This window comes from Oreochromis niloticus, unplaced genomic scaffold, assembly GCF_001858045.2.
Source record: "Oreochromis niloticus isolate F11D_XX unplaced genomic scaffold, O_niloticus_UMD_NMBU tig00000758_pilon, whole genome shotgun sequence".
Taxonomy (NCBI): domain Eukaryota; kingdom Metazoa; phylum Chordata; class Actinopteri; order Cichliformes; family Cichlidae; genus Oreochromis; species Oreochromis niloticus.
This window is the reverse complement of record NW_020327240.1, coordinates 4,616-22,596: the sequence shown is the minus strand read 5'-3', so window position 1 is coordinate 22,596 and position 17,981 is coordinate 4,616. Positions and strand designations below refer to the sequence as shown.

General features: G+C 43.1%; 2 protein-coding genes and 1 long non-coding RNA gene across 3 annotated transcripts; all 3 read right to left on the bottom strand.

Annotated features, from left to right (window-relative positions):
• Positions 1-1,532: 1,532 nt before the first annotated feature.
• On the bottom strand, positions 1,533-1,766 carry LOC112841709 (uncharacterized). The gene is made up of 2 exons (XR_003217426.1): positions 1,725-1,766; positions 1,533-1,635 (listed from the first exon to the last, which is right to left on the bottom strand). It is a non-coding gene; the product is annotated as an uncharacterized LOC112841709 (long non-coding RNA).
• Positions 1,767-1,982: 216 nt separating this feature from the next.
• On the bottom strand, positions 1,983-5,884 carry LOC109198443 (ATP-dependent RNA helicase DDX54-like). Its single transcript, XM_025904325.1, has 6 exons — positions 5,870-5,884; positions 3,262-3,339; positions 2,804-2,935; positions 2,499-2,708; positions 2,267-2,398; positions 1,983-2,130 (listed from the first exon to the last, which is right to left on the bottom strand). Exons 1-5 carry the CDS (start codon positions 5,882-5,884, stop codon positions 2,354-2,356), a joined length of 480 nt encoding a protein of 159 aa, XP_025760110.1. The 3' UTR covers positions 1,983-2,130; positions 2,267-2,353.
• Positions 5,885-10,697: 4,813 nt separating this feature from the next.
• On the bottom strand, positions 10,698-17,569 carry LOC109198444 (ATP-dependent RNA helicase DDX54; the record flags this gene model as incomplete). The annotated part of the gene is given in 12 exon segments (XM_019353915.1): positions 10,698-11,221; positions 11,385-11,476; positions 11,591-11,701; positions 11,793-11,906; positions 11,997-12,145; positions 15,680-15,880; positions 15,972-16,045; positions 16,162-16,383; positions 16,520-16,651; positions 16,752-16,962; positions 17,057-17,188; positions 17,517-17,569. Coding segments are annotated over 12 exon segments (1,733 nt in total), but the record flags the coding sequence as incomplete, so codon positions are not given.
• Between the last annotated feature and the right edge of the window lie 412 nt (positions 17,570-17,981).

The window sequence follows — 17,981 nt, the reverse complement described above, 5'->3', positions numbered from 1 at the left end:
CAAACATGCAAGAAACTTGACAAGCAAAACGCAGAAACAATCGATCAGCTAAGAACCCTCATCTTGGAGAAAAAGGCGCTTGTGGAAAAGTCCATGAAAAAAAGAAAAAATGCTTCCGCTTGCCCTGGAGGAGGGACTCTGCTGCTTCACCTGATGTAGCCTCATCTTGCTCCACCTCTGTCCTTCCCCCAACCAGTCCCGGCAGTTGACTGTCCCTCCTGAGCCTGGTTCTGCCGGAGGTTTCTGCCCGTTTAAAGGCAGTTTTTCCTCCCACTGTCGCCTAGTGCTTGCTCAGAGGGATTGTTGGGTTTTCTCTCTTTTACCTTGTTTCATTAGTTACTTGTTTAACATTTTTGTTCTTACTTCGTTTTACCTTGTTTCATTAGTTACTTGTTTAACATTTTTGTTCTTACTTCGTTTTACCTTGTTTCATTAGTTACTTGTTTAACATTTTTGTTCTTACTTCGTTTTACCTTGTTTCATTAGTTACTTGTTTAACACTTTTGTTCTTACTTCGTTTTACCTTGTTTCATTGTTTACTTGTTTAACACTTTTGTTCTTACTTCGTTTTACCTTGTTTCATTAGTTACTTGTTTAACATTTTTGTTCTTACTTCGTTTACCTTGTTTCATTATTTACTTGTTTAACTTTTTTTGACTTGCTTGTTTATAATAACCAATTGAATTTATCTTTTGTGTATTTTTGTCTAATCTTTTCAGAATTTTTCAAAAACATTCATATCTGTCGTTATTTTCTTCTTGAAACCTCATAAATGGTGAAGGAAAAACCCTGGAACATGGTTTGAAACACTGAAATTGTTTCAGCTCAAACCGCCAAGTCATACGTGTGTGTGTGTGTGTGTGTGTGTGTGTGTGTGTGTGTGTGTGTGTGTGTGTGGTGGTGTGTGTGTGTGTGTGTTGGTGAAGGTGACACGGTGTCACTGATTAGGTCATCATGTTTAGGCTCATTCACTCGAGAAATTATTTAGGCCAAATCTTTAAACTGTATCATTGCATACACATTTCAATTCATTTCAATCACAAATGCAGAATAATTATTTGCAGTATCTTATCTCATTATTATGAGAACGTCATGCCTGATCATTTGCACCCACACCATCAAAAATGGGGGCAAAGGGAGGAGATCGCATTTAATCGGTTATAACAAGAGGTCAGAAATATAAGTGCTGCAGAAACCTCTGAATCTCAGCTAAAAGCTCATGTAAACCATTTCTACAATCACAAACAAATCGAAGTCACCAAACAGTTAAAAGAGCAGTTACGTCACCATGAATCTGTGGACAGTAATATCCATATTTTGATTTATGATTTCCTGGAGTTCAATGTGTGTGCTTAATCCTTTATGAAACTGATCTGAACCTGCAACTACAACGATGCAGGGAGGAAAGAAAGAAACAATACTTCACCCATGCTTACATTTAGATCACTCTCCTCCTTTTCTGTGATGTCACAGTCAGCAGTAGTGTGGGTTGATTGGCTGCTGCAGCCTGCTTTCTGCAGCTCGGTCCTCTCTCTGCTTGCTGAATTTGTCCACTAGCCGAGTGTCTTTAGAGCGTTTGGCCCGCATCACCTCACTGGCTGGTGTCTTACTACTGGAGTTGATTTCGAAGATGGTCTATTTCAGAGAGAATTATATGTTTCTTTGCTTATTAGAACACATTTACCAGAAAATGCAGCGCTGTGACGTGTCTGCATCAAACTCACCGCTTTGGATTTGTAGCTCTTGATGGCATCGACTATTTGAAGCACTCCAGTTCCATTTTTCCAGACCACACCCTGAAACAATTAAATCAATTCTCTTACTTAACTGCCATCAGTTCCTCACTATTCCTTTTGATTATTTTCATAATTCTCTCTTCTTGTTATAATTTATCCTCCTTTGAACTTACCGAGTACTGGATGGACACCCATGCTGGACAGATCTATGTTTTTAACCCGTCTGATGGACTCCGGCGAGGGTTTGGCCGCGACTTGAGGTACTGCTTGTAGGCGTTCTCTGAGACACGGAGCAGATTTTGCAGGTCCAGCGAGTTTTCATGAGACGTGATCACATGAGCACTTTCATCATCCAAGATCCTCTGAGGGACTCGACCAAACACACCTTCTGAATCTGGAGTACGAAAAGAAATGCAGACATTTCAATACAGTGACAGATAAAAAGAGCACTAAATAAAGTTTATTAGCAACCTCAAATGTGTAGCACATCAGTTAAACTGTTCATCTGACAGGCATGCAGTAGAGTCTACCTTGTGTGTGTTCAGGTGAAGCAAACTGAACTGGTCGCCCTAGGAAGAGGTAGAGGTCATAGACATAAGGCATTTCATCAGGACAAATCAGACTATAGGCTGTGCCACTTCGGCCCGCTCGTCCCACACGCCCTGATGGAAAAGACAGGGGAAAAATACTCGTAATGCTGGCCTAATCATTTCAAATTCAACAGTCTGAATCACTTTGTTCATTCTGCATACAGCTGCTCACCAACTCTGTGCAAGAAGAGTTTGGCCTTGGAGGGAAGTTGTAATTGATGACATTATCCAGCAGGGCGATGTCTATACCACGAGCAGCAACATCAGTCACCAGAAGCACCATGGCTTTCCGGTGCACAAATTTCCCAATGTTGATCTTCCTGGCAGTCTGATCAAGGGCACTGTAGATGTAGGCACACTCTAAACCTTCTGACGACAGCAGCTGGACATCAGAAAAAAATAAGAAGTCAACTAAAGCTCTAGTTTTTTAAACAATATTTAACATTTTCACAAATCTATGCTACACTGTTATCTTACCTCCTTTAGGTACTCCACATGGTGTTTGGTGGCAGCAAAGACCACTGTCTGTTCCTGAGGCTTTACTACGTTCCTCAGGAGGTGGAGCAGCAGAGCCGGCTTGTCATCCACACGCAGGTGGAAGAATGACAGCTGATGGAAGTTAGAAGAAATGAAAACATGCTCAAAGCCATGGAAACATCCAGGTGACTGTAAGGACTTTTGCTTTGGGCTTTACATTTAAATCATTCAACATTTCCAGGAGAAGAATACAAAAGGTTTGAATAGCAAGTGTCTGAAGACAGAGCGCCAAGTAGAAAGACCAAGACACTGACACAGAAGCTGATTTGGCATAAGTTAGCATGTAGAGTAGATGCAATAATCTGTACTGAGGTTGTTAAAAATGTATCAAAACCTTCCATCTAATTTCTGAGATTAAACAAAAGGTAAATAAAACAAAGCAAGTTCTGCCTTTTTACCTTGATCTGATCACTGAGCTTAGAATCCACATCCAAACGAATCAGAACAGGTTCTGTGCCGCCTGTGCATCGAACCACCTGGGGGGCTCTTCAACTGGTGGGGGAGGTTGTCAAATCCTGCAGGAGATTTCCTCTCTTCAGGAACTCTCTCTGCAGGAGGGGGAGATACAGGAGAGGTGGAGGAAGATCTCAGCCTGGGCGTCTATTGTCTTGTGTAGTCTGGAAGATGAGTGGATGATGGGGTGGGTGCAGTTTTCTCTGTGGTGGGGTCAGGTGGACTGTCCCGGGCTCTGTGGGGCCGGGCGGCGTTGCTGCACTGGGCCCCGGTCCGGATGGGCCTGGGCCCCCCTTTCCCTGGCGGGTTGCAGAGTATGGGGGTGCCTACTGGGGTCAGCGGGGGAGCTGGCCCCAGGGAGGGGTCACTTGCCCCTCCCTTCCTTCCCTCCCCATCTCCAGCTGCCTCCCTCTTCCCGCTCCACCACAATCACCCACACATGCAGGGCCTTGGGGTAGGGGTGTGTCACCAGGGTGCAGAGGAGACATCCCCCCTCTGTCCCCTTCTGGCTGCCTCTGCCTCAATTTTATCCCACAACTTAGACATTCACATTACTCACACTCTCATTACACATACATATAGGATCTTGGGGGTGGGCACGCTACACGGATTCCAAATTACCATCAGGGTGTACACTTCACCCTGGCGTCGTTGCCCACCTCTCAATTTTAAATACACGTAGACATTGAGGGCTAGCAGGAGGGGCTATACGCTTACCTGCTGCTCTGGCAGGTAGCTCCATGCCCTCCTGGGTTTTAAATGCACCTTAGAACACACATACATCAACACTACATATGAGCGGGTGGAGGGAGGTTTGGAGTCTTCCTACACCCCCGTTCTCTGCAGCCTGCTGGAGCGGGGGGCTAGGAGGAGGAGTTGGCCGTCCGACTGGGGTCTGGAATGTGGGGCCTCCCTGCTGCTGCGGAGTCAGGGCGGTCTGCTTCTCCCACCGCAGGGAAAAGGGTAACACCACCTGGGTCTGGGCGCAGTTTCCCCCTCCAGGGGCAAGGGTACCTAGACCCGGGGCTTAGAGTACGCTTGGGGAGTGTGATTGTGTGTACAGTGTCTCTCTATGTCTGTCTCCACGTTGGGTGAGTGTTGAGTAATTGTATATGAGAGCATGAGGGTGGGAATAGATGTTTGTATCTGTGTGTGCCTGTTTGTCTGTGTCTATATGTCAGGTTGGGTATCAGACGCCACCTCTCTGGGGACATCTCAGGCCCTCCAAGGTTTGGAGGCCCATCTCCCCCACCACTTCCCCTGCCGGTGGCAGACGCCCTCAGACATCGGTGCGTTGGTGGTTCTTTGTGTCCGGGGGTGGGCGCCCAGGTACCCACCGGCTCACTCCTTGGCGGCTGCTTATCGGGGCATGGAGCCTGGGGCTCGCTCGGGCCACTTCGGGGATGGGGTGCCCTTGGCCTCTCGGCCCGGGGCTCGGTCACTCAGGCACAGCTGGCTGCCGGCGGAGCTCACGGGCACGTCACTGCAGCCCCCCCGGCTTCTGCTCCGCGGCTGCTGAGTGACCCCTCATCTGGGACTCTCCTCAGCTCTTTCTGGGATAGTGACGCGGCTGCCCCTCTGTTGGTCTTCCTTGGTCTCTTGTGTTCTGGGGGCCTCTGGATGTCTGGAGTTTTGATCTCCTCCATACCTGCTTCATGCCCTGGAGGACGGGGCAGTGGCCCCCCACACCCTCTAGCAGATCATTACATGAAGGAACCTTTTAAAAACAAGCGCGTTCATGCTCACAGGTGTACACACAGGTGATCACACACACAAACTACACCCTTTTTGGCTCCTACCTCAAAGCACACACTGCGCTGTCGATCTCACGTGCTGCACCATAATGTTTAATATTTAGTATTTACTGTCATATTCCCATATATCATTGTGATCTTGTTTATTACTCTCGTTTTCTTCTGCTTGCTTTCTTTTTTCTTTCTCAACAGGTGATCCAGGTGATCGATATATGTATTTTTGTCTGCTTATTCTGTTGGTTTTTGTTTTTTGCCCTTTTCCCCGTCCCTCTTCTCAGGTTTTTTTTTTTTCCCTTTCCCTCTTTCTTTCTCCCCTTTCTTTCCACCAGTCAAGTCTGTCCCGTATTCAGCAAGTGAAAATAAAATAAACAATAAAAGGTGAATCAAATGGACCATTACGGCAAGGCTGGGATGGTCCATTTGGTAAAGTAAATCCGTTGGGCATCTTTCTTCGCCTTTAGACAATAATTCTGATGGCAAAAGAACCAAACGGGACAGGTTAAAAAAAAAAAAAAAAAAAAAGAACAGGTTCTGTCAGGCCTGGGAAAAAAGTTTGTATACACCGGTGTGAATATAATTAGGATTATTTGCCTTTAGATGCTAAAAAACATGGAAGCTAAGTTGAATGAATATGTTTTATGATGAGAAAATAAGCCAGAAAAACTTGAGAACCTACACCGTGGAGGGTTAATTTTTTAGATGAACCCAATGTGTAAAGAAAACATTACTTCTTTAGTTATACACAACATTTCATAAAACAGACTGGAACATATATTTGGGATAAAAGCAACTGCACTACCCTGGTTTTAATCATATTTACCAGATAAATTCCAGTTTTTTTACCACATAAAACCAAACAATTTTCTCTTTTTGTTCGGAGCTTAATATTGGTTTCTCAACAAAGGACTGCAAAATTTTAATAACACGCTGATTAAGTTTGCCCAGTGACACACATTTGTAAGCTTCATTTTAATGGTTCTTTTAATACAAAAATGAACATTTTATTTAATTCTAAAAGTCTCTTTTGCATGTAAGTGCATGAATGGCTTTTATGCCCCGTTATATCTATCATGTGCTGATTGTGAGTTCAATGGACAAGATAAATTCCACAGGGTGTTCATGCTTATCGTACATGTACATGTAAATATACAGATACAATGAATAATAATATCTGTAAATACATCTATGGTTCATTTTGTAGAATATGATCATGTTCCAAAGCCCAAATAAATATTTGTAGATGTGTGTGCATGTAAAAAATAAGGTTAATGGACAATCGCTTATATTTTCTTCATATTGCATGATCGCGTTTCTACATGCTACATTCACTGTAGAAATATAATGCATTTTATTTGAGTTATTGGTTTAGCTAGATTTTATATTGTATGCACTGCTTTAGTTGGTAAATTATATGTAGCCTTATTTTCTCTCTCTCTCTCTCTTTAACAAGTAACTGAGGCTTAAAGTGATACTAACAAATTAAAATGCATTCAGGATTTAAATCACAACATGAGTACCGGGTTCAGTTTTGGCCTCTGTTATAAAAAGTGCATTAAACACAAAGATCTGCTTACTTTACCCACAGAAAGATAAGTTGATGCGTTTTATGAACGGGTGTGATATAAAGAGCCCACTACTGGGAATTATGACAGTGCTCCATCTCCATGTGTTGTGTTTGCACCAATCAATTGTTTTTCATCTTCAGCTGCATTTTCATCTTCAGCTGCATTCACACAGACAACTGTAAGCCTCAAGTCTTCATGAGCCAGGAGCCAGCAGCAATCAATAAATGGTATGCATGCATATCATCCCGAAACAACAGGAGCATTATAATCACATCCAGATGGACCAAATTAAAATTTGATCTAATACTGCTGTTGTGATTTGGCCCCATTGCATAAAACTGAATTGAACTACATTTAATTTCTTTTGTAAATTTATCTAGTAATTTCCAATTTTATGAATAAAAATAAATGTGGATATTATAGGCATATAAAGTAACTGATGACTTGGTCATTGTGGCTTTTTATAAAACATGAATTATATTTCTTATTTTGTTGGTTTGTTATTTTTGTTGGTTAAGTGAACATGCCCAATACAGTTATAATAAAGGTCGTCAATGTCACAGTTATTTTTCAACATACATGTCAAATTTCCTTTCTTCAAACTTTCCTTCCCTAAATGTCCTTTCCTTCCCTTAGTACCTGGCAAGGTACTAAGAGCATGTGCCCACCAGCTCACCCTCATCTTCACCAGACTCTTCAACTTCTCACTGGATCAGGCAGCCATCCCATCCTGTCTAAAATCAGCCACAATCATCCCAGTGCCGAAGAAGTCTCCCATCACCAGCCTGAATGATTACCGCCCTGTGGCCCTCACGCCGGTAATCATGAAATGCTTTGAGAGACTAGTCCTTCAGCATATCAAGGATTACCTCCCCAGAATTCGACCCCACCAGTTTGCATACCGCACAAACAGATCCACAGAAGACGCCATGGCCACAGCCCTCCACGCTGTGCTGAGTCACCTAGAGCAGCGGCAGAGCTACGTCCGAATGCTCTTCGTGGACTACAGCTCAGCCTTTAATACAATCATCCCGGACATCCTCATCACCAAACTGGTCACTCTTGGCCTCCCTCCTCTCACATGTGCCTGGATAAAGGACTTTCTCACAAACCGGCCCCAGACTGTAAGACTCGGCCCTCATCTCTCCTCCACTCGCACACTGAGCACCGGCTCCCCACAGGGCTGTGTGCTGAGCCCCCTCCTGTATTCTCTCTACACCCACGACTGCAGTTCGACCCACAACAACAATCTCATCATCAAGTTTGCTGATGACACCACGGTAGTCGGACTCATCTCAAAGGGAGACGAGGCAGACTACAGAGAGGAAGTCCTGAAGCTGGCAGCCTGGTGTTCAGAAAACAACCTGGCACTGAACACTAAGAAAACCAAAGAGCTCATTATCGACTTCAGGAGACACAGCACTGACTTAGCCCCCCTTTACATCAACGGGGAGTGTGTGGAGAGGGTCCACACCTTCCGGTTCCTTGGTGTCCTTATCTCTGCTGACATCTCCTGGACAGACAACATCTCAGCGGTCGTCAAGAAGGCCCAACAGTGGCTGCACTTCCTGAGAGTCCTCAGGAGGTACAAGCTGAACTCCAACCTGCTGCTGACCTTCTACCGCTCGTCCATTGAGAGCCTGCTAACCTACTGCATCACAGTATGGTACGGCAGCTGCACTAAGGCGGATAGAGCGAGGCTTCAGAGTGTAGTCAAGACAGCACAAAAAATCATCGGCTGCCCTCTCCCCTCCCTGATGGACATTTATTCCTCCCACTGCCTCAGCAGAGCAGCAAACATCATCAAGGACAGCTCCCACCCTGGTTTCAACATGTTCAGCCTGCTTCCCTCAGGGAAGTGCTACAGGTGCATCAGCACAAAAGCCCACAGACTCAAATACAGTTTCTTCCCTGAAGCCATAACCATCCTGAACTCACACATGCACCGATAACACAGCCCCCCCCCCCCCAATTTGTTTTCTTCCCATGTCCTCTATGAACCACCACTGTGCAATACCAAATTCTATGTGCAATAACCCAACTGTACATACACAACACTATTTATTATTACATATTACTTTTTTAAAACCGGCTTGTATATTTGTACATTTTATATATATATATTTTTCCCTCTGTTAATACTGTCCATATGTATATAGTGCTGCCCCAGCATGTTTGCACTGAGTAGGAGATGTTCTGTATCTCATTGTACAACCGTATAGTGACAATACAGGCATTCTATTCTAAGTGACTGACAAAAAAAGAAAACTTTACCAGACAAGATTAAAAATATTTTATATTTTATAATGATGTTTACTATTAGGTCTGCACTTTACATAAGCAGAGATGTTAAAATTAATAAATTACTTGAAGAAAAAAAACTTCTATACCAGAGCAATAACTGAAAAAACAATATACAATAACACAGTACAGACTCACTATCCACTAACCTATTCAGCTGCTTGTTAATGCACATATCTAAACAGCCAATCACACACCAGAAAAAAGAAGGAAGGTGATTTAAGTGACTTTGAAGGCAGCATTGCTGTTGGTGACAGATGGGCTATTTTACCTCTTTCAGACACTCCTGATCTTCTCAGATTTTCTCAGGAATTTACAGAGAATAGTCCAAACAGAAAAGCGAAATAAACATTTCCCTGGGTAAAAATGCCTTGTTGATGCCAGAAGTCAGAGGGGCATGGCCATGCTGAAGGCAAGAGGAATTCTAAGCCAGTTTCTCAACCCAGCCCATCTGATATCAAAAACCACAACACATTCAAAGTCAATTAAAAGTCGCCTTTCTTGCCCGTTCCGATGCTCGCTTTGAACTTTGAAATGAGACCACTTGGACAGCGGTAATGATAAATAATTGTGAATAGGACATGTTTACAGAATTTAATGTGGTTTTTATACAGCACCTAACTAAGTACTCCAAATTACACATCAGACGCCATTGCTGCTGCCCTTCACTATTCCCTCTCCCATCTGGAAAACAAAGACTTATACATCGAAGTACTTTTTGTTGATTACAGCTCCACCTTCAATACAGTCATCCCTTACAAACTCACTCACAAGCTGGCAACACTCGGCCTGCACCCCACCCTCTGTGGCTGGCTACTGGACTTTTTGACTGGCAGGCCCCAGTCCGTCAGGATCGGCAACAGGACTTCAGCCAGCATTATTACAAACGCTGGCGTTCCACAAGGTTGCGTCCTCAGTCCCATCCTCTACACCCTGTACACCCACGACTGTGTCACCTCCAACAAAGATAACATCATTTTGAAGTTCGCGAGCGACGCTGCACTGATTGGTCGCATCACTGGAGGGGAAGAAGCAGCTTACAGGAGAGAGGTGGCCGGTCTGGTGTCATGGTGTGAGGACAACAACCTCACCCTCAACACTGATAAGACAAAGGAGATAATAGTGGACACGAGGATGAAGAGGAGGCCTCACCAACCGCTGTTTATCCGGGGCTTGAAGTGGAGAGGGTGAGCAGTTTTAGATACCTGGGCGTCTACATCTCTGAGGACCTCACCTGGACACCGAACACCACACAGCTGGTCAAGTCCAGAGTCCAGAGGAGAGCTGCCTCCATCCTCAAAGACCCCACACACACCCAACACGGACTGTTCACACTTCTGCCCTCGAGACGAAGGTTCAGAAGTGTGAAATCCAGAACATCCAGACTCAACAACTCCTTCTTCCCCACTGCTATCAGGCTCATGGACAGCTGACCTATTTTTGAACAGTAATAATAACTTTTGCACATCAGGTCATCCTGCATATTAAGCTCATTACTCTTTTACACACATCTCTGTTTCACACTTCAATATTTTGTCTTCTTTTTTGTCTTCATTTATTTATTTGTACTATTTGTATTTTATATGTTGTATTTCTATTGTACATATTAATCAGCATCTGTGTGTGGACAGCAAAGAAAGAATTTCATTGCACAGAGAAATGCCTTTTTGTTCTTTGGACACATGACAAAAAACAGTTTGAAATTTTGAATCTTGAAATTAAGCACCAAATATCTGTATTTTCCCAATTTGATAAGACATATTTCAGTACTCCAAAACACTTTTATTAGACTGCCAACATGCTTACAAGTAGTAAATCCAGATTAGTGGATCATAATTAAACATAACTCTGTGGCAAACGCAGAGTTCAGCAGGCCATCAAGGAAGAAGTGACGTGCATTTCTGCAGCGTAAAGATGCACAAATCATTGTCTCCTTAATCTACAGTCACACAAAGCGCCAGGAAAATCTTTGGTGATGTTCTCAGGTGATTCTGACGCTTACTTCCTCGTGATGTCCTCCACACCATCAACCCTCTGTCCTCCTCACAGCTTCTTCCTCAGCTTGCCTTTCTTATGGCCACCCCTTCCAAAACCTGACTTTTTCACTTCTCCGAGCCACTTTTTGTTCTTGGAGCGGAGCTTGCTCATCCCCCCGCCCTGCAGGAACTGGTGCTTCTGCTTTTTCTTGCGCTGCTTCATGATCTGATCCTTTGTTTTCAGCTCCGAGCGTGCTTTGTGGTCACCGGAGCTCTGTACGTTTGGACCTCGTCGGCCACGGCCACGACCTGGGAGAGGCACGACACAACAAAAAGGTTGGAGGTTATAGCTTGCAAGGCTGGAAGAGTGACGTTAAGTATTTACTTTTAGACTTGAGTTAAAACATGGCGGCTGATGGTCTATATTTAACAGGCAGACGTGTTTGTGCTATTCATTTTGATGCCGTCCTACCTCTTGCTGGCTTCCTGCCTCCTCCGCCTGTTTCTCCGTCTGATCCAGATCCTGTATCATCAATCTTGTATTTTTTCTTCCACTCCTCATAACTGACACGTTGTCAAGTGATACAACATCTTCACAGTACAGCTTAACATTGACATAGGAGTAGAGAAGAGGGTCATTAAGAGCAGCACACAGAGAAGCTTTTGTTGGAAGGATACAAGTTCTTCCTGTTCTTCTTGTTACTGATAACCTGACCGCTGTCTGTTTTGATCTTCTTCTTCTGGTCTTCTTTTCCCGTTTCTCTCACAAAACGCTTCTTCTTACGGTCCCTAATAAAACAAAGGGGGGAAAAAAGACTTTAAATTGTAGTTTTAAATGACCATTTTATGGATATTGAGTCAAACATAGGGAAATTTGTACCATTTCATCATTTTTTTCTGCTGGTTAAGGCGATCGCCTTCATCTCCCATGAGATCAAGGACAGCTGAAGAGGCCTGCTGTTCAAAAGCACTGCCCTCTCCACCGAGACTCAACCTGTCGACGCGTAACACAGGACAAAACAGCATAAAACACAAAGCCATTCACATTTTTTAAAGAAACAGATGCAACAGTTTAATGCCTCACCCTCTCTCAGAGTCAAAGTCTTTAGGTCTGTAAGGGATATAATACTCTTCATCTTTGCCTGACTGCCTTTTTTTCTTGGTCTTTGGTCGTTCTTCACCATCTTCCTGCTGACCTCTTCTTTTACCACCTACCACCTCTGAAAACACCCCCTGGTGGAAATGGAAAGAATTACATGGTACAAAGTGACAAAACATGATACAGAGATCCTACTATCTTCCTCTTCTAGTTTGTATACAACATCAGCTACATCAAAACTGCATTTTATTTTGCTTCATCTCCATCAGACAGCACAAACAACTTTCTCTTTTTGACTCAAATGTTGGTTTTGAATGAAAATGATGAAACAATCCTGGGTGTTTATTCAACTTGTGAGCAGGTTTCTAATCCACCGTACTATTATTATTGACACTAGTACATGTTCTTGCTGCTGGCGAACTAATACACTTAAGAACATAAAGCAAAGCAAAAAAGTGAAAAGTAGGTCTTGCCTATATAAATAAACAAAAGACAATTGTGAGACTTTGACATAGTAACATCTGCAGTAATATTTACACCTCTGATGACATCTCACAAGGGTTAGCTTTATTTTGAAACCAAGATTGTTTACACAAAGTTTGTAATTGCAGAGAAATACTCCATTTATTTTGGTCATTTCATTTTCGAGCAGGAAGCTCACCTTTTTGTTATACCCTTTAGATGAATAGAGAGTTTTTTAATTAAATACATATTCTTTAAATAATGTTCCCTCTTATAAAAAGTAGGATAATTAAAAAAAATTTAAATAAAACAGAAAAATGTCTGTTTTTCTGTTGTCTGTTATATAACATTAGGTATGTTCGTGGCAATTAATTTCTTAATCAGCTAAACAGGTCATTTAAGAAACAGTCAAATATTAAGTTAAATTTGAAAACAGTTTAAAAAAAAATATCCCCATTCCAAAATTTCACACGACAATCTCATTGGCTCACGGAGTGATGATGTCACAAGGTCGCCTTAAGAACCTTTAATCCTTTGAAGTTTTTTCCACAAATAGGGGTGAGACACAGCTATTCTTAGTTCGTTTCTTCGCAGCATTTGTGTGTGCAGCCTTCAAACGTTCACCACAGAAAGTTTTGGAAAGCTTTTCAGAGTCGTCGTGTACAACCTTCAACATGTATCCAACAAGACACCAGCCAAAACAAAATGAATACGCCGCTTCTCCTTCCTGGCGTGGCTGGCCAATTTCCCCAAATGACCTCTTATCCATCCAAAGGGCATTACATGACAGTAGGAAGGAAAACTACCACCTCCAGAATAAAATTCAAAAAGTTGAAGAAGAGAAACTTCAACTGGAGGAGAAGTGTAGACAGATGGAAGCGCAAAATAAAAACCTGGAGGAAAGACAACAACGCCAGCCCGACATAGAAATTATTAATGAGGGCTGGGGAATCAGGTTTGGACAAGCCCGAGAGCAGATCGTCTTCTTGATTAAAGAAAACAAGCAGAAGACGGCGGAACTAAAGGAGATGTCCAACCAGCTTCAAGACAGCAAAGCTACTGTTGAGAAGACAGAATGGGATCTCCAATATATGGACCAAATGAATCAGCTGCTCCAAACCAAGTTCGATGAAGCTGTGAAAAAAAATAAAGAAATCCTCCAACAGAAGGAAGAACAGGAGACAAAGCAAATAGACTTGCAGCACAAACTCAAAGTCACGGAGGAAAAATACAGAATGCTGAAAGAAAAGTTGGATGAAGCACTGTGCCAAAATAAAGTCCTTCTTCAAGAGAAAGTGCAACAGCAAGAAACATTGAAAGAAGAGAAACGTATTGTCAAAGACTTTGAGGGTAAAAATCTAAAACTGCAACAGTTTTGTAATGAACTGAAGAACAAAACAAGTGAACTAGAAGGGGAAAAGGAAAAACTGGACAAAAGATGCTCACAGATGCAGAAAAGGATTGATCACATGGCGAGAAACAACTCCGAGCTCACTAAGGGGATATTGTTGGAATACAACAACTTGAAGCGCAAACACACTGAAATGCAGGCGCAAAAGCAACACCAAGACAAAATACATGACGACCTGCAGCGTACTCTCCAAGACATCCACAGAAGAAATGAGGAGTTAGAAGACATGTACAAAGAAGTACAAGAGAGAAATGCAGACATGCACAAGGACAAGCTAATGCAGGAGGCAACATCCAAAGAACTCAAAGAAAGCTTGAAGAAAAACAAGCAGCATTAGAAGAGGTGGAGCAAACATGCAAGAAACTTGACAAGCAAAACGCAGAAACAATCGATCAGCTAAGAACCCTCATCTTGGAGAAAAAGGCGCTTGTGGAAAAGTCCATGAAAAAAAAGAAAAAATGCTTCCGCTTGCCCTGGAGGAGGGACTCTGCTGCTTCACCTGATGTAGCCTCATCTTGCTCCACCTCTGTCCTTCCCCCCAACCAGTCCCGGCAGTTGACTGTCCCCTCCTGAGCCTGGTTCTGCCGGAGGTTTCTGCCCGTTTAAAGGCAGTTTTTCCTCCCCACTGTCGCCTAGTGCTTGCTCAGAGGGGATTGTTGGGGTTTTCTCTCTTTTACCTTGTTTCATTAGTTACTTGTTTAACATTTTTGTTCTTACTTCGTTTTACCTTGTTTCATTAGTTACTTGTTTAACATTTTTGTTCTTACTTCGTTTTACCTTGTTTCATTAGTTACTTGTTTAACATTTTTGTTCTTACTTCGTTTTACCTTGTTTCATTAGTTACTTGTTTAACACTTTTGTTCTTACTTCGTTTTACCTTGTTTCATTGTTTACTTGTTTAACACTTTTGTTCTTACTTCGTTTTACCTTGTTTCATTAGTTACTTGTTTAACATTTTTGTTCTTACTTCGTTTTACCTTGTTTCATTATTTACTTGTTTAACTTTTTTTGACTTGCTTGTTTATAATAAACCAATTGAATTTATCTTTTGTGTATTTTTGTCTAATCTTTTCAGAATTTTTCAAAAACATTCATATCTGTCGCTTATTTTCTTCTTGAAACCTCATAAATGGTGAAGGAAAAACCCTGGAACATGGTTTGAAACACTGAAATTGTTTCAGCTCAAACCGCCAAAGTCATACGTGTGTGTGTGTGTGTGTGTGTGTGTGTGTGTGTGTGTGTGTGTGTGTGTGTGTGTGTGTGTGTGTGTGTGTCACAGGTGACACGGTGTCACTGATTAGGTCATCATGTTTAGGCTCATTCACTCGAGAAATTATTTAGGCCAAATCTTTAAAACTGTATCATTGCATACACATTTTCAATTCATTTCAATCACAAATGCAGAAATAATTATTTGCAGTATCTTATCTCATTTATTATGAGAACGTCATGCCTGATCATTTGCACCCACACCATCAAAAATGGGGGCAAAAGGGAGGAGATCGCATTTAATCGGTTATAACAAGAGGTCAGAAATATAAGTGCTGCAGAAACCTCTGAATCTCAGCTAAAAGCTCATGTAAACCATTTCTACAATCACAAAACAAATCGAAGTCACCAAACAGTTAAAAGAGCAGTTACGTCACCATGAATCTGTGGACAGTAATATCCATATTTTGATTTATGATTTCCTGGAGTTCAATGTGTGTGCTTAATCCTTTATGAAACTGATCTGAACCTGCAACTACAACGATGCAGGGAGGAAAGAAAGAAACAATACTTCACCCATGCTTACATTTAGATCACTCTCCTCCTTTTCTGTGATGTCACAGTCAGCAGTAGTGGTGGGGTTGATTGGCTGCTGCAGCCTGCTTTCTGCAGCTCGGTCCTCTCTCTGCTTGCTGAATTTGTCCACTAGCCGAGTGTCTTTAGAGCGTTTGGCCCGCATCACCTCACTGGCTGGTGTCTTACTACTGGAGTTGATTTCGAAGATGGTCTATTTCAGGAGAGAATTATATGTTTCTTTGCTTATTAGAACACATTTTACCAGAAAATGCAGCGCTGTGACGTGTCTGCATCAAACTCACCGCTTTGGATTTGTAGCTCTTGATGGCATCGACTATTTGAAGGCACTCCAGTTCCATTTTTTCCAGACCACACCCTGAAACAAATTAAATCAAATTCTCTTACTTAACTGCCATCAGTTCCTCACTATTCCTTTTGATTATTTTCATAATTTCTCTCTTCTTGTTATAATTTATCCTCCTTTGAACTTACCGAGTACTGGATGGACACCCATGCTGGACAGATCTATGTTTTTAACCCGTCTGATGGACTCCGGCGAGGGGTTTGGCCGCGACTTGAGGTACTGCTTGTAGGCGTTCTCTGAGACACGGAGCAGATTTTGCAGGTCCAGCGAGTTTTCATGAGACGTGATCACATGAGCACTTTCATCATCCAAGATCCTCTGAGGGACTCGACCAAACACACCTTCTGAATCTGGAGTACGAAAAGAAATGCAGACATTTCAATACAGTGACAGATAAAAAGAGCACTAAATAAAGTTTATTAGCAACCTCAAATGTGTAGCACATCAGTTAAACTGTTCATCTGACAGGCATGCAGTAGAGTCTACCTTGTGTGTGTTCAGGTGAAGCAAACTGAACTGGTCGCCCTAGGAAGAGGTAGAGGTCATAGACATAAGGCATTTCATCAGGACAAATCAGACTATAGGCTGTGCCACTTCGGCCCGCTCGTCCCACACGCCCTGATGGAAAAGACAGGGGAAAAATACTCGTAATGCTGGCCTAATCATTTCAAATTCAACAGTCTGAATCACTTTGTTCATTCTGCATACAGCTGCTCACCAACTCTGTGCAAGAAGAGTTTGGCCTTGGAGGGGAAGTTGTAATTGATGACATTATCCAGCAGGGCGATGTCTATACCACGAGCAGCAACATCAGTCACCAGAAGCACCATGGCTTTCCGGTGCACAAATTTCCCAATGTTGATCTTCCTGGCAGTCTGATCAAGGGCACTGTAGATGTAGGCACACTCTAAACCTTCTGACGACAGCAGCTGGACATCAGAAAAAATAAGAAGTCAACTAAAGCTCTAGTTTTTTAAACAATATTTAACATTTTCACAAATCTATGCTACACTGTTATCTTACCTCCTTTAGGTACTCCACATGGTGTTTGGTGGCAGCAAAGACCACTGTCTGTTCCTGAGGCTTTACTACGTTCCTCAGGAGGTGGAGCAGCAGAGCCGGCTTGTCATCCACACGCAGGTGGAAGAATGACAGCTGATGGAAGTTAGAAGAAATGAAAACATGCTCAAAGCCATGGAAACATCCAGGTGACTGTAAGGACTTTTGCTTTGGGCTTTACATTTAAATCATTCAACATTTCCAGGAGAAGAATACAAAAGGTTTGAATAGCAAGTGTCTGAAGACAGAGCGCCAAGTAGAAAGACCAAGACACTGACACAGAAGCTGATTTGGCATAAGTTAGCATGTAGAGTAGATGCAATAATCCTGTACTGAGGTTGTTAAAAATGTATCAAAACCTTCCATCTAATTTCTGAGATTAAACAAAAGGTAAATAAAACAAAAGCAAGTTCTGCCTTTTTACCTTGATCTGATCACTGAGCTTAGAATCCACATCCAAACGAATCAGAACAGGTTCTGTGCCGCCTGTGCATCGAACCACCTGGGGGCTCTTCAACTGGTGGGGGAGGTTGTCAAATCCTGCAGGAGATTTCCTCTCTTCAGGAACTCTCTCTGCAGGAGGGGGAGATACAGGAGAGGTGGAGGAAGATCTCAGCCTGGGCGTCTATTGTCTTGTGTAGTCTGGAAGATGAGTGGATGATGGGGTGGGTGCAGTTTTCTCTGTGGTGGGGTCAGGTGGACTGTCCCGGGCTCTGTGGGGCCGGGCGGCGTTGCTGCACTGGGCCCCGGTCCGGATGGGCCTGGGCCCCCTTTCCCTGGCGGGTTGCAGAGTATGGGGTGCCTACTGGGGTCAGCGGGGAGCTGGCCCCAGGGAGGGTCACTTGCCCCTCCCTTCCTTCCCTCCCCATCTCCAGCTGCCTCCCTCTTC